Below are 25,260 nucleotides of genomic sequence, written 5' to 3'. Positions count from 1 at the left end.
CGAAGGCAGCGGCTTAACCCACTGAGCCACCCAGGCGCCCCGGAGAAGCAGCTTTAAAACACAGTTTCTGTGGTAGGCCATTAAGGAACCACCTCCAAAAGTTCTTATCTTCCATGTAACAAACACATAGGTATTACAGCACATCAAATCAATGAGCCACAGCCAATTTGGTCTGGAGAAGACCAGTATCTGTGCAAGATAGACAGCCTATAAACTAGCTTATATAACCCCAGCGACTGGCTGAAAATCAAAGCTAATATGTGAGCCAAGTAGACAGTTTATAAACTGTCACCATTTCCAAGGACTCAAGTAGGAGTTTGGAGCCTAGAAATAAAAGCAAAAATGAGATCGCCAGGGCTGACAGGGAGGGAGAGATGTCCATGTAGGCGAAAGATAAAGAAGGAGAAAACCTAATTGGTCAAGCCTGACACATATCAATAAAAGTTAAAAGAAACAGACTTGCATGCATACACACACACACACACACACACACACACACAGCTTTTAAGGTAAAAGTTCTATTTATATTGCAACTATATATACATAATACTGGAATTCTATACCAAGAGGAAGATGGTAGCTATGAAACAGCAAAAACCTCAACCGCTGGCAAGCTAGTTTACCAGAGAGAACTACAGAAAGAGAAAAGTAACAACAACCCCATGGAATCAGAGCAAACTTCCAATACTGACCTCAAAAACTATCCTTGCAATGGAACCAAAGTTTAATTGAATCAGAGTATAAAGCATTTTATACCTCAGGAATTGTTAAGAAAGGAAGGAAGGAAGTAAAGAGAAAAAAGAAAAGAAATCAATTTGCAGGCAATGAATACAGTTTATCAGTTAAGTGTGACATCAGAAACAGTAAGAGACTAACAAAGAAAGACAAAAGGAACCCTACTAAACTACTTTCATTCCAGCCTAGCTACATTCACCACCAAGACTACACCCTCTGTGAGGGACTGTGGAGACTTCACTGGGTAGGGGGAGAAAACGACTTCACTGAATCAGATCAGCAAAGTCACAGGATACAGTAACAGTAAGTCTGAGAAAATGGGAGGGAGACTATCATCATACAGAAATTATAAATTACGTAAAGGTCTACTAAGCAATGAATGGATAAAGGAAAGGTGCTGCATATATCCACAAGGAAATATTTTTCAGCTATAAAGAACTTGTTTCAACAAAGAAAGTATTTTCAACAACAACATGGATGCACTTCGAGGGCAATGTGTTAAGTGAACCAAGTCAGAGAAGACCTTATGATCTCACCTACATATGTAATCAAAAAAAGGGGGAAGGGGGCTCAAAGATACAACAGATTGGTAGTGGGCAGAAGTGGGAGGACAGAGGTGGGCAAAACGGGTGAAAGTAGCCAAAACGTAAAACTTCTGGTGACAACTTAATCCCGGGGATATAATGTACAGCATGGACTATGATTAATACTGCATAGTATCAAGTTGCCTAGAGATCTTAAAAATCCTAAGGAAAGGATTCTCTATGTCTGGTGACAGATGTTAACTTATTTTGGTGATCATTTCAGAATGTGAACAAATGCTGAAGCATTATGTTGTACACCTGCAATTTATGTTGTATACCAATTATACCTCAAAAAAATCTGTCAAAAAACTTTTACATGTCAGAATTTCAAAACTGTGGAAGGTGAACATACTAATAATGAATTCAAGAAGAAACTGGGAAAATAGAAGATAATGAGATGAAAAGATACATTATGAAACACAGCATGCAGCTGAAACAGTTCTAAGAGGGAAATTCATAGCTGTGAATGTCTATGCATAGAGACATTCTCAAGGCCAAAACCTTCTACATTAAAGGGTACCCTCCTACCTTGAGTTTTTTGGAAAGAAACAATAACAACAACAACAAAACCCTCAAACTAAATCAAGTATAAGTAGTAAATAGAGATTAGAATAAATGCAGTAGAATATAAAAATAGAAAAAAATAATCAATATTCAAAATCAGTTCTTTGAAAGAATTAACATGATTGACAAACCTTTAACTGGACAAACCAAGGGAGGGGGAGGGGATTCTAATTAGTGAAATCAGGAATCAAAGTGATGGTGTTTCTACCAACCTCACAGAAGTAAGGAATATAGAACTATGAACAACTGCATTTTGGCAAATGAGATGAAATTTCGGTTTCCTAGAAAGGCATCGACTACAAAAACTGATTCAACAACAGACAATATGAATGGACCTGTAACAAGTAAGAAAACACAATTAGCAATTTTTATTTTGTATGGGGGGAAAGCCCAGGCAGCTTCTCTGGTCACACCAAAAAAAAAATAAATAAATAAATAAAAAACACCTCTTCAATATTAATTCCTCACATTATTCCAGTAAGTAATATAGCAGAGAATGCTTCCTAACTCACTCTGTAATGTAAGTATTACCAAAACCAGACAAAGGTATCACAAAAAAGTAAACTACAGACTAAAACCCCTGATGAATACAGAGGTATAAATCTTCAACAAAATACTAACAAACCAAATTTGGCAATATATAATAAGTATTACATACCATAACCAAGTGGGATTTATCCCATGAATGCAAAACTGATTAAACATACCAAAAATCAATGTCATTTATCACATTAATAAAGGGCAAAAACAAGAACACATCAACAGATGCAGAAAGAACATCTGATAAAATGCAACACTCCTTCATGAAAAAAAAAAAAGCAACAAAATTAGGAATAGAACTTTCTCTAGCCAATAAAGGCCAATTATGAAAAACCCACAGGTAACATCATGTTTGAAAAATACTCTGTATTTTCACTTTAATATCAGGAACAGAAATATATCCACTGTCACCACTTCTGTTAAACATTGTACTGGAAGTTCTAGTCAGAAAAATTAGTCAAAGAAAAAAAACTAATAAAGTATCCAAAAGGAGTGAAACGATCTCCATTTGCAGACAATACTGTTTAAAAAATTCTGATGAATTCCCTTAAAAAAGAAAAAAAAAAACTAGGAATAAACAAAAAAAGATCACTTCTATTTCTACATTAGCGGTGAAGCACTGGAAAAGAACAAAATTATTTACAGTAGTGTCAGAAAGAAAACATGTATGATTTAACAACAAAGTTTAAAATGTATTCTCTGAGAACTATAAAAATTCCCAAGCTCCTTTGCAGAAGCCAGCATCCCTACCTACTGTCTGGCACTCATTCCCTCTCCCGTCTTTCTCTACAGCAACAATACTCCTTCTATGCTGCCTGATCAATTTTCATTTCTTCACTCAACTATATTCATTAGTGTCCAGACATTCTAGGACATCTCCAGTCAAGTCATTCCTCCTCTGATCACACCTGTCTTCCAAGTAGGACCACATTTCTCCTAGTCAGTTTCAAACAAAAGTCTGCTGAAGCAGCCAAGTTACCTGTACTACTTAGTACTGCAATGTCTGCCTCTTCCCGTGTTTTCTGCAATCAAATGAGGATTATGTCTCCCCAAATGTATAGAGACATATTTACCAAGATCACCTATGATCCCCACATGGCCAAATTCAATGGAGAGCTCAGTCTTCTCAAGAACGTCTGTTCACTTGGCTTTCTGAAACATTCTCAACCACCTCATTCCCACACTCTAAAACCTCACTCTAAATAGTCAATTGTTTCCATGCTGGGGCTTCAAAGTTCTCTGGCTACACTCATTCTGTAAGTGACCTCATCGAGCCACAACACTTCACATACCATCTATATGAGAACTTCCCAATCTATACAGCCATCCATGTAATCCTCAAATTCTGGACTTCCATAACCAAATACCCTATTTAATTTCTCAGATCAAGAGATACACCTCAACTATAAAATACTGAGATAAGTTTTTATTTCAGACATAGCACACAATCCAAACCTACTCTTCCATACACTTCCGATTTTCATAAAGGTCAACTCTATTCTTCTAGCTGTTCTTGTCAAATACCTTGCTCATCATTGATTTCTCTCCTCCCATATTCCAAACTGAATCCATCAGCAAGCCCCATTACCTTCAAACTCACCCACATTAGCATATATTTCAATGTTTCCAAAGCCACCATCTGAACCCCAGGTACCCATCCTTCCTCCCTCAGACCTCATACAGAGAACAAAGACCATAAGAGAAGACATCAGTGTTTTTCACTACATTAAAATAAATTGTAAGAAAATTATTATGAGGCATATAACTAGCAGAGTATTTGTATGTACAATATGGAAATATTTCCTAGAAATCAGTTTTTACTTGAGAAATACATGTATGTATCTAAAATTTAAATTAAAAAAAAAAACAGAAATAGGGACAAAAGACTCTCATGGGCAAATCAATGAGAACATATAAATCTTTAAGTACTTGAAAAATTACCCAAGATATTAACAAAAGACTAAACTACCGAGAGAAAGCATTTCCTACTAACTGGATTAGGAAAAAGTGAGTCTAACAGAATCAATTGGTAAGGATATGGCTTTAACTCAAACTCTTGTTATACTCTATCAAGGGGAATTAGTACATGTTCAGAAAGTAATTTAGCATCATCTGATCAAAATGGTAAAATGCATTTTATCTTGACACTAGTGAAATCCTTGTTCATGTACTTAGGACAATAATAATGTTCATGCTAACAATGCTTACACTGGCAAAAATTAAACATGTTCACCAACCACAAATAGATGAATGGTGATATAAAGCAGTGATCATGAACACATAATAGTGGCAAAGATTCATATGAATAATTTTCCTAAATGTATTTTTTTGCAAAAGTACTGTCAAAATAAAAGCAAAACAGAAGTTAAATGATACACTTTTTTTTTTTTTACTTTATACTTTAGAGAGGGAAACTAAAAAGCATACAGACCTTTATACTTTATACTTGATAGTGGGATATTAAAAGGCATAAAAACCTAATATGTCCTTTAGGGATACGTGCAACAAGAAAAAAAAAAGAAGAAAAACAAATTTCAGGATGTTTATACATATGGGGAAAATTAATAGGATCAAGGCAGGGATATAGTTTTTTGGGTTTTTTTTTTTTAAGATTTTATTTATTTATTTGACATAGATACAGTGATCCCAAGTAGGCAGAGAGGTAGGCGGAGAGAGAGAGGAAAGCAGGCTCCCTGCAGAGCAGAGAGCCCGATGAGGGTTCTATCCAGGACTCTGAGATCATGACCTGAGCCCAAGGCAGAGGCTTAACCCACTGAGCCACCCAGGCACCCTAAGGCGGGATATAGTTTTAAAATGACTATAATGTTCAGGTGGTAGATCTAGAGGTGTCCAAAGCACTTTTCAGGTTACACTGTTACGAAATTTAAAAAGGGGATTTATGGACTCTCATTTTGACTACTAAAAACTTCTCAAGAGAAAAAACCCATCCACATTTCGGATGTAATATTCCAGACTTAGTAAGATTCTGGTTTAATGGAAGTCTAGAGATGTCGTATCAAGGAACACAATAGGAAGACCACTTAAAATACAAAGTCACTACTGGCTTACTCAATAAAATGCCCATGAAAAGGGTCACATGTAAAAACAAACAAAACAAAACAAAAAAACACTCTTTGGCTGACCCTGTTTTTCTTCTAATTACCACTCACTCAGCTATTTGGTTTAAACAAATGGAGAAGAAAGATGCTAAAATTGCCAGGCATGTACTCCACAGCTATTTCCATAGAAAAAGACTTTTATTCAGACATAAATCATCAGTTATATTGATCTTTTCTGAAATTTAAAGGTTCAAAATTAACACAAGTATGGATAGAGTCATTTAGCTGTTTCTAGAATAGAGCCATCTGGATAGTTTGTTATATGAAGCATAATTCTGAATTTGTCCAATATATTGTCTCATTTGGAATTAGCCTAATAAGCCCTGAATGGAGGCTTAACAGCTCAGCACCACACTGATTACCTGCCTCTCGAGCTAATCTATCCAAGTATTTCCACATGTTAATGCAGGGATATCATCATAGATACAAATCAAACAATGTGGAAAATGAACCCCACCTCTTGTTTACTTTTAAAAGCACATTTAAACAATAATTATCCATACACAGAGCAGGTACTGACATGCATTCCTATTCACATATCTGTACTCAAGCTAATTATGACAATGCACTATAGAAATCTTGAGTATATAAGTACAATTTCATTTAGCTGAGCTGTCTTTATTCTAAGACTACTTAATAAATGTTTACACAATCCCATCTCCAAAGGTAATCATTGGCCATTTTGAGATTTTGACTATTTCATAGTTTGATAACAGATTACCTCCAATCTCCTTCCATAAAAAATAATATATTCAATACAGAAATGCAAGCATATTATAAGAATCTGTACAAATTGTTCCATCACTGCAAGTGCCCCTAAAAAAGGATATGCAGCAAAAATAAGACCCTCATTTGATATATTCAACTTTAATTCATGAAAATCAAAGTAGTACCATTTAACTTGTATCTAAAATGATCTCAAGTGTTCTTCTTAAATGTTCTGAATGTTTAATAAGCTTTATTGCATTTTAAGCCCTAGATATACCATAGTTCCTTGATCTGTGCTCCTTCCAACTTTGAGAGTAATACATGGAATATACAGGATAGTAGTTTTTAAAAAGCAAAAAAAAAACAAAAAAACAAAAAACAAAAAACCTTTTCATGCAGTAGGCTTTTCAACTTCAAGAACAGATCAAGTTTTACCTCATTCCATAGTAGTCAGGGAGTAATTCACCATGTGCCCTTGGCACTTCAACTTTTGTGAAAGTAAGTCTCAACTTTCCCACTAGATAATCAGAACTCACTGCTTTTCCCAAATTAAATGGCTTCTTTAGGTGTAGCACTTAATACCAATATTTCTTTCCCTCCAGTAAGATACAGAATCCAATAGCCCAGGAGCATGTATTACCTGACACCCACCTAATACTGAACTCTGAGCTTCAACACATTTGATCATGCTCAAAACTAACCAGTAGAAAGCCAACACAAGTTACTATTAGCCAAGGTCAATTCTACTTATGATACTTTGTTTGGAAAATATCATCACCTGTCAAGTCATTTTTCAGCTCTTTTAAAATAAGCCCAAGGGACGCCTGGGTGGCTCAGTTGGTTAAGCAGCTGCCTCCGGCTCAGGTCATGATCCCAGCGTCCTGGGATCGAATCCCACATCGGGCTCTTTGCTTGGCAGGGAGCCTGCTTCTCCCTCTGCCTCTGCCTGCCATTCTGTCTGCCTGTGCTTGCTCTCTCCCCCTCTCTCTGTCTGATAAATAAATAAAATCTTAAAAAAATAAAAAATTAAAAAATTAAAAAATAAAATAAGCCCAAAATACTTTCCATAAATTTCTAATACTGGGTTATCAATGAGTATATTGTTCCTGATGTACACATAATAACTTTTACTTCTGAAGTGCTCTTTAATCATTACTAAGTATAGCCCTGTTATAAAACACAGATTGCCCACACATTCACACCCCCCTCCCATGTCAGAGTTTCTGGTTATTAAATCACGCTATTTCTCTTCAGAAAAGGACTCAGATTTTCTAACTAAAAATTAATGTTGTTAACCATCCTACAGGACATGGTATAGGCCCCTAGAGAGTATCTTACCCAAAATGTCAGTTGTGCCAAGGTTGGGGAATACTGTGCCACTTCCATATTCAGGTATAGAAAATAATAATAATAATAATAAGGTTTCCAAGTTTATAAAAACCCCTTTTGCCTTAAATACTGGAAAAACCATCCAATATAAAGCATAGGGGACTCTTTCATGAGGTAAGCAGTAAGATGTACCTTGGTCAAGTGCTGATTAGCTCACAAGCAGTTGAAACTCTTTAATTAGGGGCACCTGGGTGGTTCAGTCAGTTAAGCATCTGTCTTGGGCTCAGGTTATGATCTCAGGGTCCTGGGATCAGCACTGGGGTTCCCTGCTCAGAATGGAGTCTGCTTCTCCCTCTCCTTCTGCCCCTCCCCCTTGCTCCTGTGAGCTCACTCACTCTCTAATAAAATCTTTTAAAAAAACAATTTAAAAAGAAACTCTTTAAGTACTATAGCCATCAGTATGCAGGTCTGCTGAGTTTTGACAAGCAATTCAGTGTCTGAACTAATTTCACAAAACCTTGGGAGGATGCAGGGAGGTCAGGAGCACAAGAAAATCAGGTGTACTGGCAGGGAATGGCAAAGAGAAACTGAAGCATACAAAAATACACATGTCTTATTACCTTATGACTCACATTGTCCCATCAGGTCCGGCCAATCCAGTTCCCTCAACATTTTTTTCCAATCTCTACTTCTCTGTTTCAACTGGCTGAAATAGACCTTCATCACTCAGCGCGAACAATACTGCAGATCCCAAACTAATGATAGCTCCCTCAATCTCCTCCTATACTCCACATATTAAACCAGGGAGACCGCGATCTTTCTAAACTTCAAGCCTTGGGTTATTTCCTCTTAGGAGTGAGGGGAAAGACAGGAAATCAATGGTTCCCCCCTTGTATCCAGAAGCTAATTCAAGGAAAGAGATCAGGGAGAATTAATGAATTCAGACTTACACGTGATCTCGGACATGCTGAAAAAAGCAAATTTAAGTGGTTCTGTTCAGTTGGAAGTTGAACATACAAGGTCTGGAATTATAGCAGAGAAGGTGTAGCATGAGAGATTTTGGAAAGAACATGTCAAGTAGTAGTTAAAATGGTTACATGTAAATGCTTTTTACCAAGTAGAATAATCATCTCACAAAGTTATATTGTGTAGCATTCTTTTCATAAAGTAGTCTGGAAGAGAGAAAAACAGCAGTATCAGTAGTTGACAAGGATTAGGAACAGAGCAAGGGTCTGAATACCAAGCAGCACCAGGAAGCAATTCTTTGTAGTGTGAGAAAGTTCTATTGTGATTACATTCCTCTATACAGTTATAAACACTCAGACTATGCACCTTCCCTAAAGCAAATTTTACTGTATGTCATTTTTTTCAATTAAGTAATGTGGGCATGATTTTGATTGCTCAGAAGTACTTTATTAAGTTTATAATACAAGTTAAAGGGAATGTTTATGGAAGATGGATCTGAAAAAAGCAGTCAAGAAAAAAGTAGTAAAGACTACAGTGACAGAAGACAAGGTAGAGAAAGTTGCAGAAGGAAGATCTGGTTAAAACTGTCAAAATTAATGAAGCCATTCTGTATACACTGGTGTATTATAATACAATTCATTTCTACTATTAGCCACAACCCCCACAGTTCACAACCAGACTGCTATTACAACTAGACACCAGATACAAGTGGGATTCTCACACCACATACACTCCTGACCCATTGGCTCCAAGTCCAGGAGGTCCTCACAGCCCCCACCGAGGTTCATCAAAACTCCTGGAACTCCAGAAAATGATTAGGACTGCATTTTTATTGTAATTACTTCAGATTACACATTTATGACCAAGGATATTTTATCAGAGCAGATAAATGAAGAGAGACACAGGGTAGGGTCTGAGAGAGTGCACAACATAGCTTCCTGGGTGCCCTCTCCTTGTGGAATAAGCAGCTGCTATGTTGTCAGCACATAACTGTTCAACCAGGTAGCCCCCCTGAGCTTCATTCAGCATCCAAGATTTTTACTGGGATATCATTTTGGCAGTATGAGTAATTGAATCACTGACCATGTGGTTGAATTCAGTCTCCAGCCTGATTCCTCTCTCCCAGAGGTAGAGCTGATTCAAAGCCTCAAATCTCCAATCACCATTGGTAATTAGAAATCATTAGTATTTCTGGTGACCATGCTCCATCCTGAGTGATCTCATTAGCTCAGGGGAGTGCTATAGGGCTCATAAAAAATAACAACCATCCTACTACTCAGAAAATCCCAGTTATTTCCATTATCCCTTCAAGGAACCAAGTATAAAAGCCAGTCAAGTTCCTTATTTTACAACAGACTAAAAATGCTTATCTAATTTGGGAATCTAAGAGCCACAGGTGAGTTTGGACAAAGCAGTTAGAGAAGAAAAACACGAGATTGCTGTGCACAGAGGAGTAAACTGAAGGTGCAAAAGCAGGAGCAATAAATGTGACTGTTATTGTCAGAAGTTGATTAGGGAGGAGAGGATGAAACATGATTAGAGATACAAAAACAGAGGGTTTAAACTCATGCAAATAACTAAGGAAGTGTCTTCCCTCAGGAGCACATCTCGAGGAGGCTGCTTCCTTGATACACTGTCATTTTCATATTCATGTTATTCCAGGCAGTTCTTCGAATATGATAGCTAGCTTAGAAGTCCTAACATGATTCTCTCACATTCCTGTGTTCCAACTTATTTTACCTTTGCCAAGATCTTTTTTTTTTTTTTTAAGATTGATTGATTGATTGATTGATTGATTTGACAGAGAGAAATCACAAGTAGGCAGAGAGGCAGGCAGAGAGAGAGGAAGGGAAGCAGGCTCCCTGCTGAGCAGAGAGCCTGATGTGGGGCTTGATCCCAGGACCCTGAGATCATGACCTAAGCCAAAGGCAGAGGCTTTAACCCACTGAGCCACCCAGGCGCCCCTGCCAACATCTCTCTTAAAACAATGTCCTTGTTACTGCTTTTGCACCTCTGGACTTTTAATTATTCAGAAATATACAAGTAATTTATACTTAGTAAAACTCTTGTACTTTCAGCAAAATGGCTGACAAATTATCTTGCAAAACATCTTGCTATTTAAGTAGTTCAGGAAAAATGTTACTAACAGCTTTTTTCCCCAGTGTGACTTGAAAAGGTGTTTTTTTTTTACAAAGTTTTTCAGAATGAAGATTCACTGATTAACTCCCTAGGACTAACATCAGAGCCAGAATCCAAGGAAAACAGCAGAGATGCTTTAGGTTAGTAAGAGGCTTTAGTTTAAACAAATGAGAAGGAATGAGGACTGACATTTTGAGCCCATGCTTGGCCAGTTAGAACTGTGGCCCTCACATAAAGATGCATGTAACCATTTAAAAGGTAAACCACCCAATGTACAAGTATCCAGTGTGGTAACACTGCACAGAATTCTCTGCTGTCCTGGCTGGAATTCTGACAGGGAGGGGAATCTCCCTGTTACCTTAATTTGATGTGAGTTCACGTTTCGGCTTAACATTACCGTAAGATGGATAAAACCTCAAGCCAAAAATTAACATAAAGAGATCCCTAAATGGTAAAACCCTTGGGATCCCCAGCAGAACCAACACAAATCTGTTCCAGAAACACATCCTCATCCCATGCCCAAAGGACTCCTACTTACATTGTCTTGCCAAACATGGGCCTACAATATAGTTTACTCAACAGAAGACAAAACAAATCACAAGTGAACAAATGAAGTGAAAAACTACAAAAAATTACATTAGCTATAATGTATTAAATATTCATCTTTAAACACTGAAAAAAGAATACATAATCCTAAGAAAAAGGAGGCCAATAACATTTGAAAAGGACTGAGTCAAACTTCTAGAAATTGAATTTTTTTTTTAAGATTTTATTTATTTATTTGACAGACAGAGATCACAGTAGGCAGAGAGGCAGGCAGAGAGAGAGAGAGAGAGGGAAGCAGGCTTCCTGCGGAGCAGGGAGCCCGATGCGGGGCTCGATCCCAGGACCCTGAGATCATGACCCGAGCCGAAGGCAGCAGCCCAAACCACTGAGCCACCCAGGCGCCCCTAGAAATTGAATTTTTAATTGAAGACTACTTCAACAAGAGATTACATTGGGGCTGAAAAAATGAAAACTGAAGTTCTCCAGAAGAAACCTCTCTCTTTCTCTCTCTCTTTCTTTCTCTCTCTCTCTCTCTCTCTCTCTCTCTCTCTCACACACACACACACACACACACACAGGTGGTAAGAGGACAGGGTAAGGTTTACCATACATACAGTGATATAGAAGTAAAAGATAAAGCTGTAGGGTGAGCAATGGAGCAAGGTCAGTATTTATAGGATAAGGGTACAGAGGTTTCTAGAAATGGTAAGATGTAAATCAAAACTTCTGAATAAATCCAAAGCAAGAGAAAAAAAAAAATTCTTATCTAGTCACATATTACAGGGAGTGCACATTACCTGAGAAAAATAAGGTACTTTAAAATCCACCTGACAAAAAAGATAAATAAATAAAATAAAATCCACCTGACAGACACTCCACAGCTAAGACAGCAATGCGTTGGGAGGACCCTAGACTTTCCTTGTCCCTCTAACGTAACTAGGTACTTACCAAATCGTTCTGAATGCCCAAGAAATCGACTGAGTACTGACAGAACAACTGCACAACTAGAGTGAGAGAAGAAGCCACACTGAGGAAAGCACACAGTGTGGAGATGTCATTTGGGAAGAAACGCTTCATAAGTACTATAGAGGTGAGGGACCCTGGTCACAGAGGGAGCTCAAAGAGAGAGACAAGAATGCAGAGGGGAATGCAGGAGGAGAATATTTCCCAAAAGCCACTGGCTGGAAAAACTAGACAGGCTGATTGGAGTTTTTACAACCAGCAGGGGCTCAAAGCTGACTTTTTTAGAGGTCAGGCTGGAATAGAGCCCCAGGGCACTGCCCTGCTGCTGGAGACAACCCTGGGGAATACTGCATGATTTGAGGATCACCTAAGACACAAAGGGAGAAACTGTTTGCTCTTCTAGCATCTGTGATAGGTAGAGTTTCCAGAAACGTCTCTCTAGGGACAAAGGAGCCAGTGGGCACCATTTCCCTCCTCCACTCCTCTGCATAGATGCAGAGACACCTACTGAGGACAGCCAGCCCAGACACTGGCTGTTTAGCCTGCTTTGTGCAAATTCCGTGCCCCCCGGCTCTGGTGTGACTGCCCTTCTAGGTAAAACCTGTGTCCATCCCAGCATGGCGAGACCCTCCCCCTAAAAGACTAGCACAGCCCATCCCTCCATCCGTGCATATCACATCTTCCAACCATAGAGTTCTACAAGGTTTCAGTGTCAGTGGAAGTAGTATCAGGTCTCATTTAACAAGCAGACCAGAGCACATTTAGTTTAAACTTGCCACACTCTAGCCAAGGTTCCAACACTGCCCACTACAGGCCAGAAGAGCCTCTGCAGATGACCTGTGGGTCAGAGCAGCCAAAACTCAGCAGCAGAGCACAGAGCACCAAATACACACCAGAGGCACTCCCTGAAGCACCAGGTCCTAGAAACTATATAATCTCTTCTTCATAAAGTCATTACTCTCAGGAGTAGCAACATAACAGGCTTTTCTAACACACACAAGATGACAGAGACCTATAAAAATGCTAAGATGGAAGAATTCATTCCAAAAGGAAGAACAAGAAAAGGTAGTAGCCAGAGATCTAATCTAAACAGATACAAGTAATATGACTGGTGGGGAATTTAAAGTAACCATAAGGCTTGAGAAAAACATGGAAGACAATAGGGAGAACCTTACAACAGAGAAGAAAGAAGCTAAGAAACAATCAGGCAGAAATTAAAACAGCAGTACTGAAATTCAAAACCAAATGGATGTAATGACCACAAAGATGGAAGAAGCAGAGGAATGAGTAAGTGATATAGAGGATAAAAGCTATAAACAATGTTGAATGAAAGAGAGAAGAATTATGGAACACAAGAGTAGACTTAGGGAATTCAGTAACTCCACCAAACATAGTAGGGTTCATATCATAGGAGTCCCAGTGGAAGAAGAGAGGGAAAAGGAGACAGAAGGCTTATTTGAAGAAATAGATGAAAACTTCCCTGATCAGGAGAAAAAAACAGAGATCCCAATCCAGGAGACACAGAAAATTCTTATTAAAAATCAACAAAAACATGCCACATCAGGATATACTGTAAATTTGCAAAATGGAGTAAAAAAGAAAAAAATCGCAAATCATCAAAATAAGTCCTTAACTTACAAAGGAATACCCATAAGGCTAGCCACAGATCTCCACACAGAAACCTGGCAAGCCAGAAGACAGTGGCATGGCACCTTCAAGGTGCTAAAAGGGAAAAATCTGCAGCCAAGAATATTATATCCAGCAAAGCTATTATTCATAATAGAAGAAGAGATAAAGTTTGGAAAGATATTGTCCAAAGAAGACATACAGATGGCTAAAAGACACAAGAAAGATGCTTGACATCACTCATAATCAGGGAAATTCAAATCAAATCTATAAGGAGATATCACCTCACACTTTTGAGGGTGGCTAAAATTAACAACAGAGGAAACAACAGATATTGGCAAGGCTGCAGAGAAATGTGGATACCTCTTAGAGCTAGTAACTCTAAAAAAGCAGTATGAAGGTTCCTGAAAAAGTTTAAAATAGAATTACCCTAGGATTCAGCACTCATGCTACAAGTTATTTATGCAAAGAGTACAAAAATATAGGTTCAAAGGGAAACATGCATCCTGATGTTCATAGCAGCATTATCAATAGCCAAACTATGGAGACAGCCCAAACATCCAAATATCCATCTTCTGATGAATGGATCAAGGAGATGTGCTATATATGTGCAATGGAGTATAACTCAACCAAAAAAAAAAAAAAAAAAAGAAAGAATGAAATCTTTCTATTTGCTAGGGCATGGATCAAGCTAGATAGTATTATACAGAGTGAACTAAGTCAATCAGACAAAGACAAATACCATATGATTTCACTCATATGTGGAATTTTAGAAACAAAACAGGTGAACATACTGGGGGAGAAAAGAGACAAACCAGGAAAGCCTCTTAACTATAGAGAATAAACTTAGGGTTACTGGAGGAGGGTTGAGGGAGTAAGTGGGTGATAGGGATTAAGGAGGGCGCTTGTTATGATAAACCCCAGGTGTTGTATGGAAGTGATGGATCACTAAATTCTACACCTGAAATTAATATTCCACGGTACGTTAATTGGAATTTAAGTAAAAACTTGAATAAAATAAATAACAATAAAATCTGCCTGACAGAAAAGGCAGGTAACCTTCAAGGGACACAATAAGACTGGTAATGGGACACTAGTATACTGGTCAACAAACTTCTCACAAGCAAAATTAAAGCCAGGACACAATGATATATTATCAAAGTACTGGAAAAGAGAAAATACTTATAAACTTAGAAATTTATACCCCAGCAAGTGATCATATGAAAGGCAGAAATAACCCAGAAAGGATTTACCTGCTAGCTGTATTAAAGTCTTCTCCCCTCCATGGAACCCTGAAACGAAGCTTACAGAGGTAAGATAACCTGAGTTCTGGTGACAGTTCTGAGTTCCTGTATGCAGATAACTCAATTATCAGCCTTAGTTTGGGACATCTTAGTATTCTGAGGTAATCTATTTCCAACTTGAAAACGTATTTTAAACAAAGAAGTTAAAATTTCACAATTCCCTTTAACATGTATGCCCTTCAGGGGCTGTCTGACCTTTGGGTACAGCCTCAAAGTTGAGAGCTAAGAGAACAAAAGAGAATCCATTAAGAATCTATGCAACACAATTTAAGGGAACAAAGGAGAATTAATTCAAAAGAAGCCATGGAAAACAAGTGGTTTAGTGTCTCTGACTAAGGGAATGAAGTCTTCACCATTTTCTTGCCTTGGGATGGTATCCAATTCAGACCAGTCTTGGGCAATTTAATGCCTATAGGCTAAGAAGGTGTCATTCCTTTCCAACACAAAACTTCAACAACGAAGTGCCAAGTCTCAACTCCACTTAGTTTTTACGATTAGAAATTAAAACAGTGTGAAAGTGCTGGCATGAAGTAATACCTGGGTATAAGGTTGTTAGGTCACTAGCCTAACCTTTATAACTTAGGATAACCAAGAGATACTGAGTATCTTCAGTGTAAAACTATGTATTGTTTAGAGACAACCCTTCTGGATTAGTTGAATGTAACATTCCATTGCCTTTGAGCTCTTTTACAAACTTCGCAAGTTATAGGTAACTGATAACAATGCAAAATCATTCTTGCATATAAAGATGCAAATAAACTCTCCTAGTGGAGGTTTGACACCCCTCACATGGGGAGGAAAAAATACAGTTTTGTCTATGTGAGTTCATTTTAGTATTGCTTCACAAAAAGGTGTGCTTCTCTGAGTCTAACATGTGCCTGGTTCCTTCATTAACACCAAGAGCATGTTAAGGATTTCATAAATTGTGAAGATTCCACTTAAAACTAGCTTCTTAAATTTTCCGTGAGTTCATGAAAATATGTAAGTTTTAATCATATACATAGTACATAAGTTATTCTGATCAATGTTAATTATAAATATAGTCAAAAATTCCCACAAATCTGCAACCAAAAAAAGCCAGTAACTGCTATACATGTTAATGTCTCATTAAGTCACCACTTACACTGGGTATCTTGGCTTATAACTGCAGCAGGAGGAGAGTCCTCTTCAGTTTCAGACTTACTACCAAAACTGTCACTTTACTGACAAGCTTAGAAATAAGACCTCAAAAAGAGCAACTGACCAAAAATTCCAAATGTGTAATTTCTATAGTGAGCATAATAGTTACCCAAAAGGTAATAAAGGCAAAGGCATCTAATTATACTCACCAGGTACTATAAATTTTTAATTATCTGCCCCAACTATCTAGTGCTCCCTAGGAGCTTAAGAAATTTGTCAGGTTTCTCTCTACTTCCTCAAAGTTCTAAATCCTGTGCTGCTTCATTCCTCCTCGGGGCACTTCTAGCTGATCACATGGCCTCTAGCATGGCTGAGGGGCCTGCAGAACAGGAAGGAGCCCAAATCCAGTTTTGAGGTCACCTAATATAACCTCTATCTCAAGTTTCACTCCATCAAGATACATTCCATATATCTTTTTTAAGTTACATTGAAGAAAAAGGTTTTTGTTGATTTAAAGAATTCTTATACAGGTTTAAAAGGAATTCATGTTGTAGGGAGAGGAGATTACATTAGCAACAATTCCCTGAGGAAGAGACTGCAGTTGCATATAGGAAACTAAAGAGAAATCACACTATCTTTTCCAGATGGGTAATTTTTAACTCACCACCCTCATGGCAAAGAAGGCTTAGAGGACTCCTTCCATTTGTCTACAATCCTAGATGTTGTAATTCATGTTAATACCTTTTCATTTTTAAGTACTTAGCACTCTACTGAGCAGTTAACACCTAATTTCCAACACCTAAAAAAAACCGCAAGGATTAGCATCTGTACTTTTACAAGGCAAAGGGGCTCAAAGAGGTTGCGCAAGGTGCTCATATACCACTAATTAGAAAGCCTGAGAACTGGGCCTACACATGTCCCACTCCACAGCCTGTTGCTATCATGCTGTACCAAGTGTGTACAGCAACTCTCATTCTGTCTCCAATTTAGACTATAAACCTATTAACTTATTTTTAGGATTTTATCTAGTAATATAAGAACAAAACAAAGATGTTCTAGAGATTATAATATGGCTTTGGCTATCCTATGTTCTGGTGAATTAAAACAGAATTCTGTGTCATCCTAAAACATTTTAGTTTAAAGGGTGTGAAAATCTTGTCTGGCTGGAAAGTAAACCACTTCCGAAAACTCAAAACACAATTTGGGTTTGATGAGTCAGACTTTTTATTATTATGTGCATCTTAGACTTGAGAGTTTTCTTAGGTATTTTCAGGTAAGTGCACAATGCTTCTCATTCCTTCAGTGTACATTCAAAACTATACTCTGAAGACATTACTACATGTCTTCATGTAGTAAAAAAGCTCATGTTACAATGAGGGACTATAAGAAAATGTAAGTTCTAGTACAGTCTCAGAAGACGCCAAGCTTCCTAAAAAATTTTGCATTATGTCTTTAAGTAAATATGCCTATTTTAAACAAACAGACATCTAAATATGATTTCGTCAAAATCCAACAAATTAACACTTACTACAGTATTTGTCTCTTTTATCCTTTTTCAGAAATTTAACCACTTACCCCATATTCCTTAGCAGCTGTGACAACTTTGAAAAGGACATCTTCCTCGACAAATGGTCTCACGGCGTCATGGATTATCACAACTTCTGGCTTAGAGAGTTTAGAGTTGGGCTGGTCCTCTGCCAGTGCTCTTAGCCCATTGAAAATTGACCTGTGGCGGGTCACTCCAGCTTCAACCAGGGAGATGCGCTGATGCTTGTACTTTTGAATGATACCTTTCATCGCTTCCATGTTCTCTCCAGTTACTGCCACAACAATGTCTTTTATCCAGCATACCCTAAAAGAAAAATGTGCATACATTTAACATAAACTGGGCCTTATACGAGTTAAGCTAGTAAGAAAGTGAATTAATAAGTACTACTGTAACTTCTTAGGGGTATGGAAAACTGAACGCTAAAGTAAATCAGTCTGATGCATTTTATCAGGTCTAGGAAAGAAGCTGATGAATATTTCATACTCTATATTACAACAGATATAATTTCACTATGGACTATAAAACATTACGTCTATATAGATATCATACAACACATACAGATTCCTCAGTAATTAAGTTTGAATTAGACTATCAGTACATCAAGAAAAAAAAATACAGTAATAGGCCTTTAAATTGATTCTTTCCAAATTATTTGTTCAATAGAATAGGAACAATCTCAAAAGTCTGTCTCTTGAGTCCATAAAATTATTTAAAAAGCTGGAACACTTATCTAACACAAACTTTGCCTACATCAAGGTAAAACATTATAGCTTAAATAGGGCAACTAACTGTATAAATCCAAGTGGGACTCAAAATAATAAACGTTGTAATAAAATATAAAATTAAAGAATTAACCTATTGAGTCATACCAAGTATTGAGCCATTCTTCTATTGTACAACATTTTCCTAAAGACTCGCTGACCTATTGCTCTCACAGTCCACGGCATTGAGTGGCAACTGTGTTACATCTTGGCTGACTTCTCTTGAACAGCAGTGCTAACAGAGCTTAATGTCATTAAACTCTTCTGTTCCACCGCCAACAGGCCCAAATCAGGCAAACTGCCTCTGACCCATGCTATCAACTCTGAATGAAGGTCACTTTAAAATTTAATAGAACTCAAAAACATCTTTTGAAGAACTCTTAGACTATGACATGCTACATGCTCATGTTAGATCAAGTCTTATGCACATTTTTACGAAATGGAAGGGTCTGAAAATTACTTAGTGAAATTAACTTTGTTTATATGAACATTCGGTTGATTTACTCAATTATTAAACTCCAATCTTCAGTTATTCAATCAACCCTTTCCATAATCCGAAACCCCACCGTGCCTGTGGCTACAACAATAGTACAGAGATGAACACACTAAGAGCTACTTTATAGGCACACTGCCTTTTCATTTTAAGTCCATTTCTTTAATAAGTACTTATTGCACACTGAATCAATGATCATCACTGAGTACACAATGAAAATAAACACTGCCTTTGCAGAGTTTACGGATCAAAGAACATCAAAGAACAAATACAAGCTGTGATCAAGTGCTATAAAGAAAGCCAGGCTCCAGGATTGCAAGCAAATGGACTTTTTGACCAGTACAGGGAAGGCCAGGATGATACTCCCTAAGGAAGCTGAATTTGCTGTAGGACCAGACGGTGAGTGGTGGCAGGGGAAATACAAAGGGGTACAAAAGGCTGGTGGAAGCAAAGTCCATGGCAACCTCCTGAGGGCCAGGAAACCATTGGAGTCACATCCTTTAAGCTAGTGGGGAAGCCGAAGAAGAGGCTGGAGGTCCAGGCAAGAGCAAGACTGGGCTAGGCCATGGGGACATCACAGACCATGTTATGGGTTTTAATGTTATAATAGAAAACCACAGAAAACCTTTATGCAGGAGAGGACATTTATACCTTAAAAAACAAACAAACAAACAAAAAACAAACAAATGAAAAAACAAGAAAAGAAAAGAAAACCTCACCCACCCAAATGTTCTAGGCATTGTTTTAGGACAGAAAGGCCCCTTAAAGAGGACCACCTCCTAATTCCCCAAACCTGTGAAGTTATAACCCTACACAGAAAAGGAACTTCATGAAAGTGATTAAGTTAAGGATCTTGAGATGGAAGAATCATTCTGGACTACCTGAGTAGGTCTAACATAATCACAGGAGTCCTTACACATGAACAAGAGGCAGAAGAGTCAAAAGAGGAGAGGAATTAAAAGAAGCAGTGCTCAGTGTGATAGAGGACCACCACAAGTCCATGTGAATGACCCCCAGAAACTAGAAAATGGCAAGTAAATGGATTGCCCCTAGAGTTTCCAGAATGAACGCAGTACTGCCAACACCTTTAAGTTTTGGCCCAATGAAACCTATTTCAAACTTTTGACTCTTCTGACTTAACAGAAGTGCAAGGTAATTCATGTAGCTTTAAGCCACTTAGTTCATGGACTATTTTTTTCTTTTAACAGCAGCAATAGTAAACTAATTTAGGAGCCTCAGTTTTACTTTTGCTGCAAGGTGGAGAAGAGATTTAGTAGAGAGAAAGGATGCAAGTAGACCAGATAGAAGGGAGCTGCTGCTGCATTCTGGGGAATACAGTGATTACAGCCTGGCTACCAAACTGAGCTTGTAGATGGCATTTAAAGGATAAATTAGAGATAATAACCTAGTAAGATTGGCAAAACAAATCAATTATGACAGAATATAAAATAGCTAACCTAGATTAACCACTTACTATGGTTTGAGCCTTAGTGAAGTTTTAACCTCCTGTAAGTCCTCCTCCTTTACTATCACTTAAATGGGAAATAATTATAATATGATATAGGCATGACACTCAGTACTTTAAATAGTTTTACCATTCTTCATCAAAAGAAGACATTCCGTGTTCCAGACGGTAGGTTCCATGATGGCAGGGACATCTGTTTTGCCCATTGCTTTTCACCTAGTACCAAATAAACACTAATCGGTTGGTAAATGACCATGGTCAGTCTTATCTACCAGAAAGAGTGTAAATCTGACAACACAGTATTGTCTCAAGGGTTATGAAAATGCAAGAAGCTCTTCAGTAACCTGGCTAGCTCCAAAAACTCAGTAATGAGTTTAACTTTCCCTATGTGATGTGGTTGCGTTTTGAGTCATTTGACTCCTTACCTTCATTTCTAGAACATTAGGCTGCTCTAAGGCCAGGGTTATTCATGTTTTGTTAGACACTGTGGGGAATTTCAATCACAAGTAAACTAAGACAATGCAGTAATATTCACAGAATACCAGAGTCGCATATGGATTATTATGGGCAGGCAATAGAAAGAATTAGGGAAAAAGACTCAGGGTGGTTTGCTCTTCAGTTTGTAGCCCATCCATCCCCCATTCCTTCCCTTGCAAACCTAACTGATCATAGCATACTTGCCAGTTTAGAATTTACACTGTACTTAAAGCCCCTCTACAAGTGACAAGTGACAGTTCGTGTCCCCTAAATGTGGAGCTTCCCAAGATTCTGTCTTCACAGACACAGCTGTGATCAAGGCACTTAATCCCCGTTTATTGCACCATTCTCTTAGCTTATCTCCCTCTCATCTTATCCCAACACAACCCATTCTCACCACTCCCGGTGGATTTTTCTCACATGCAAACTGAAGGTCACCCCCTGCTCATTTTTGAGCTGGGCCCTTCAAAATCTGACCTCGGCCCACTTATTCCTACACCACTTCATCTTTCCCATACCCCTCTTACTCAGAGGGCATTTTCTCACACACGCAAGTCTTTGCTTATACTACCTCCTCCACTTCCCAGCACACCTATCACCAATCCTGGGTTGGGAGGAAAGTGGGAGGCTCAGTCCCACTTGTTCACCTACCTATCGGTTCAGATATGGCTACCCTAGGAAGCTTTAGTAGTCATTCTGGGGGGCAGCATCCCTGGTCTTCCCTCCCAGTGTACTCTTACCGCTAGAGAAACTTAGCATCATACTCTACAGTTTGCCTTTTCTATCTCCCTCACGAAGAAGCCAACTCATAGCAAACGGAGCCTACGCCTTATAGCTTGGCACATTCTATACCAATCAGTATTAGTAATATTGACAGCAACAACGACTGATGGTTTGCTAGGTGACACATACTGTGTTGAGTACTAGCCTGCAAAATCTATCTGATTCCAAGAAGTCACTATTATCACCACTTTATAGATGGCACAGAAGCAGTGGCCTGACCATAATCTCACACTTAAGAAATGAAAGGACTTGGGTAGACCCAAGTCTGATTTTGGAGCACATAGTACTGCCAATGTACTAATAGTCTCTGAGAAGGATGTGGCAAAATCCAGGAGCAAAAAGAGCATGTCCACATCTACTGTGTCTCTAGCACTTCATTCATCTTATTAGTGATGAACCATATAATATTGTTGCATTTGTGGTCAAAATGTCGAGTTTCCTGTAATTTCCTGTACTTCAAGCAAAAATAAACATCTAACATTTGCCAGGCAGTATACTAGACAATTGTGATATAATAATGAAGACTGGCAGAATTCCTGACCTCACAGACCATATGTTACTAAATATCTGTTAAGTGAATCCATGAATAGAGAAGACTTAAATAACTAGAAAGGAATAAATTATTAGTTTACATGCTTAAGCCTTTTCTCTGTTCACGGATTCATTTAAAGTATTCGACATAATGGTCTACAATTCATCTGAGTTTAGAGGAAATAATTATTAACAGTGATCAAATATGTTTCAGTTTATTAATATGACATCACATTAAAGTTTTTGGTTTCATTTTTTTAGAGAACCTTTAAGTACATGCTCAAGTTAATCAGTAGGCAAGACTATTCTATAGTCAAGAGCTTAACTTGTACCTTATGCTATTCATCTCTTTTCATAGTGAATTTTACCATAAAAATAGCTCCAAAGCAACTATAAAGGCCTCATGTTGCTTTTATTCACAAATATTACTCTCAATTAAATCTTAATATTGAATAAGAGGGAGATAGGCAAGACATTGCTAGACTAGTCATTCAAATATCTGCACAATGAGTCAATGAATTAATGAACTCCCAAAGACAAGTTCCAATTTTATGAGAATGCCTTCAAAGAGCTATAAAATAATTAATTTCCAAACAAAGCCAGTCAAAATAGATGTAAATAATTAGATATACCCATGGCCTTTGACTATTTCCAAAAGTTATAGGAGACTCTGAAGAGCAAAGTGTTTTAAACTAGTCTTTCTCAGATTAAGGTCTATTAGTGTGTCAATTTAATGAGTTTAGATTAACATTTTTGGTTAAATGAAATAGAAATTAACAGAACTGTCAAGTTAGAATGCATAGTAAATAGTAAGGACAGGCCTTCTTGAAAGCCTTTCAAATATGTGCACATATGTGTATTTAAGCACATGTTTAATGGAGTCATTGTGCAAAATATTCTTTTAAACAAGTCACAATAAAAAATTTTAAAAGACATAGTTTTAAACCATTCTCAAGAGATGACATTGTTATGCTATTTTGTTCAGCATCCAAGCATACTCCCAGCACTTACAAGCCTTTTTAAGTACTGTTTATATTTCAAAGGATTTATTCACATTCTTTTCTAGTTATAGAATTAAAAGTCTTTTACAGCATTAAAGCTTACTAATGCAGAATGATGCAACTGAGAAAAACCTTAACTACCTCACGCAGTGCCTACCGAACAAATATTTGCTGAATAAATGAATGAGGTTGACCTCCTCAGCTGAAGGCAAGTCCACACTGAACTCCTATAGACGGATTTTATCAAGTTCTCTTATTTCCTTCCTAGCACATTCTATGGGCACTTAAAATCTAACCTTGAGTTCCATTACACCTATAGACATTTTGAGGAAAAATTTCTGCTCTCTTGTTTTCTTGTTTTTTGGCTGGTCTCTTGTTTTGTAAAAAATCACTTTGAGTATTCTGCTTGGGCAGTTTAATATGATCAGTTGAAATCAGAAGATTTAAACAAATGCTTTTTAAATAAACAGATGGAAAATCAGGTCCTATTAAATTCTCTAAAGGGTTATTACCAGGCTGTAGGTATTTAACTCCGAGGGACATTGGCGATTGTGGCTGACTGCCATGACAGTGTTCACAGAAATTAGGTCAGTGGACTGTCCTGTGGCCATAACTGGTAGATTTACATCCCTCCATACCCACCCTCATATTTTAGCCACAAAGTATAGAACGGATGTGAAGGGGCTGGTTCCTAACAGCCCTCACAAGGTCAGGTCTCCTTATGATGGCCCATGAAGGATTCCTAGATGACAAGCCCAACCTTCCAGTCCTAATCTCTTCTTGAAGGAGCCCCATGGGGGCCTTCCCACCGGGAATTTAACAAAAACATCTAGTCATCTGACCTACACAAAACACAGTTCTATTGTATTTTTAATACATTATATAGGCCTATTGCTTGCTTCCCTTGATTCAGATTTGACCCCTTAATGAAGCATTAAGAAAATTCTTTAATGTCAAATTCATGTATTTGAACATGCTCATTCAACTATAATAACCTAGAGTGCCCTTTTCTTTCTGAATCTTAATCCAATTAGTCACTAAAACCTGTCAATCCTGTCTACAGATTTCTCCAGTCTTCCCTACTCCATTCTGACTTTCAGCTCAACTCCAGCAATCAATACTGCTCATTTAAATTTACATTTATGTGTTTCTCCATAGAATTTACAGGGGTTTTCAGAAAGAGTATGATAGAATAAGTACACAAAAAAATCGAAAATCAGAGACAATCCAGTAAGTCAGAAAGTCTAATAAGCCATGAGTTCATCAACTTTCACAAATACACCTATCATCTGAGGAGATGGTAGAGTAGGAGAACCATAAGTTCACCTCATCCCATGAATACAACTAGTTAACAACAACTAGTTAACAACCCAATCAGTGTAAATGACCCATGAAGTGACTGGAAAGCTGGCAGAAGAAACTTCACAACTAAAGGCAGGGAAGAGGCCACAGGGAAGATAAGAAGGGCCAACACAGTCTGAGAGCAAAAGGAACCTTGCTGCCTGTATTAGGGAGGGAGCTGGTGGCTCTGAGAAGGGCAAAAAACAGATTTCACAACAGCAACCCATGCAATGGGAGGATGCATCTCTTTACTCCTTGCCTTTGAATGTGAAATGGCCCAACTTCCCTCAGTTCTTAAAACTAGGACTTAAAGCCTAGAATTTTTAAAATCCCCAGACTCTAACTTGCTTGCCCAAAGCCCCACAATGTCATGCCACCCCAACACATTTCAGCAGACCCACCATTTTCCAATCGTTCTTACTTCATCCCACTGTGGCGCCCCCCCCCCCCCGCCCCAAAAGACCAGTACAAACCCTGTCAACACCCCATCTCTTGACCTGTGCTTCTGCAGGACCTCAGTTCCTGCAGGGGCAAGTCTCAATTCACAAGCCAACCACTGCACACCTTGCTGCCCATGATAGGCAGAGAGGGCCTCTGGAGACAACTGAAGGAAAAAG

General features: G+C 38.1%; 1 protein-coding gene across 1 annotated transcript in view; it reads right to left on the bottom strand.

Moving 5' to 3' along the window:
• Window positions 1-25,260, bottom strand: part of CRPPA (CDP-L-ribitol pyrophosphorylase A) — a 313,919-nt gene that overhangs the window by 277,945 nt on the left and 10,714 nt on the right. Inside the window, exon 2 of the mRNA XM_059396757.1 lies at window positions 17,818-18,094. Coding sequence (XP_059252740.1) covers window positions 17,818-18,094 — 277 coding nt within the window. The remainder of the gene's footprint in view (window positions 1-17,817; window positions 18,095-25,260) is intronic.

The sequence above is a fragment of the Mustela nigripes genome, chromosome 4, assembly GCF_022355385.1.
Source record: "Mustela nigripes isolate SB6536 chromosome 4, MUSNIG.SB6536, whole genome shotgun sequence".
NCBI lineage: Eukaryota > Metazoa > Chordata > Mammalia > Carnivora > Mustelidae > Mustela > Mustela nigripes.
The sequence above is the reverse complement of the archived record's forward strand: the minus strand, read 5'-3'. Positions and strand labels throughout refer to the sequence as shown.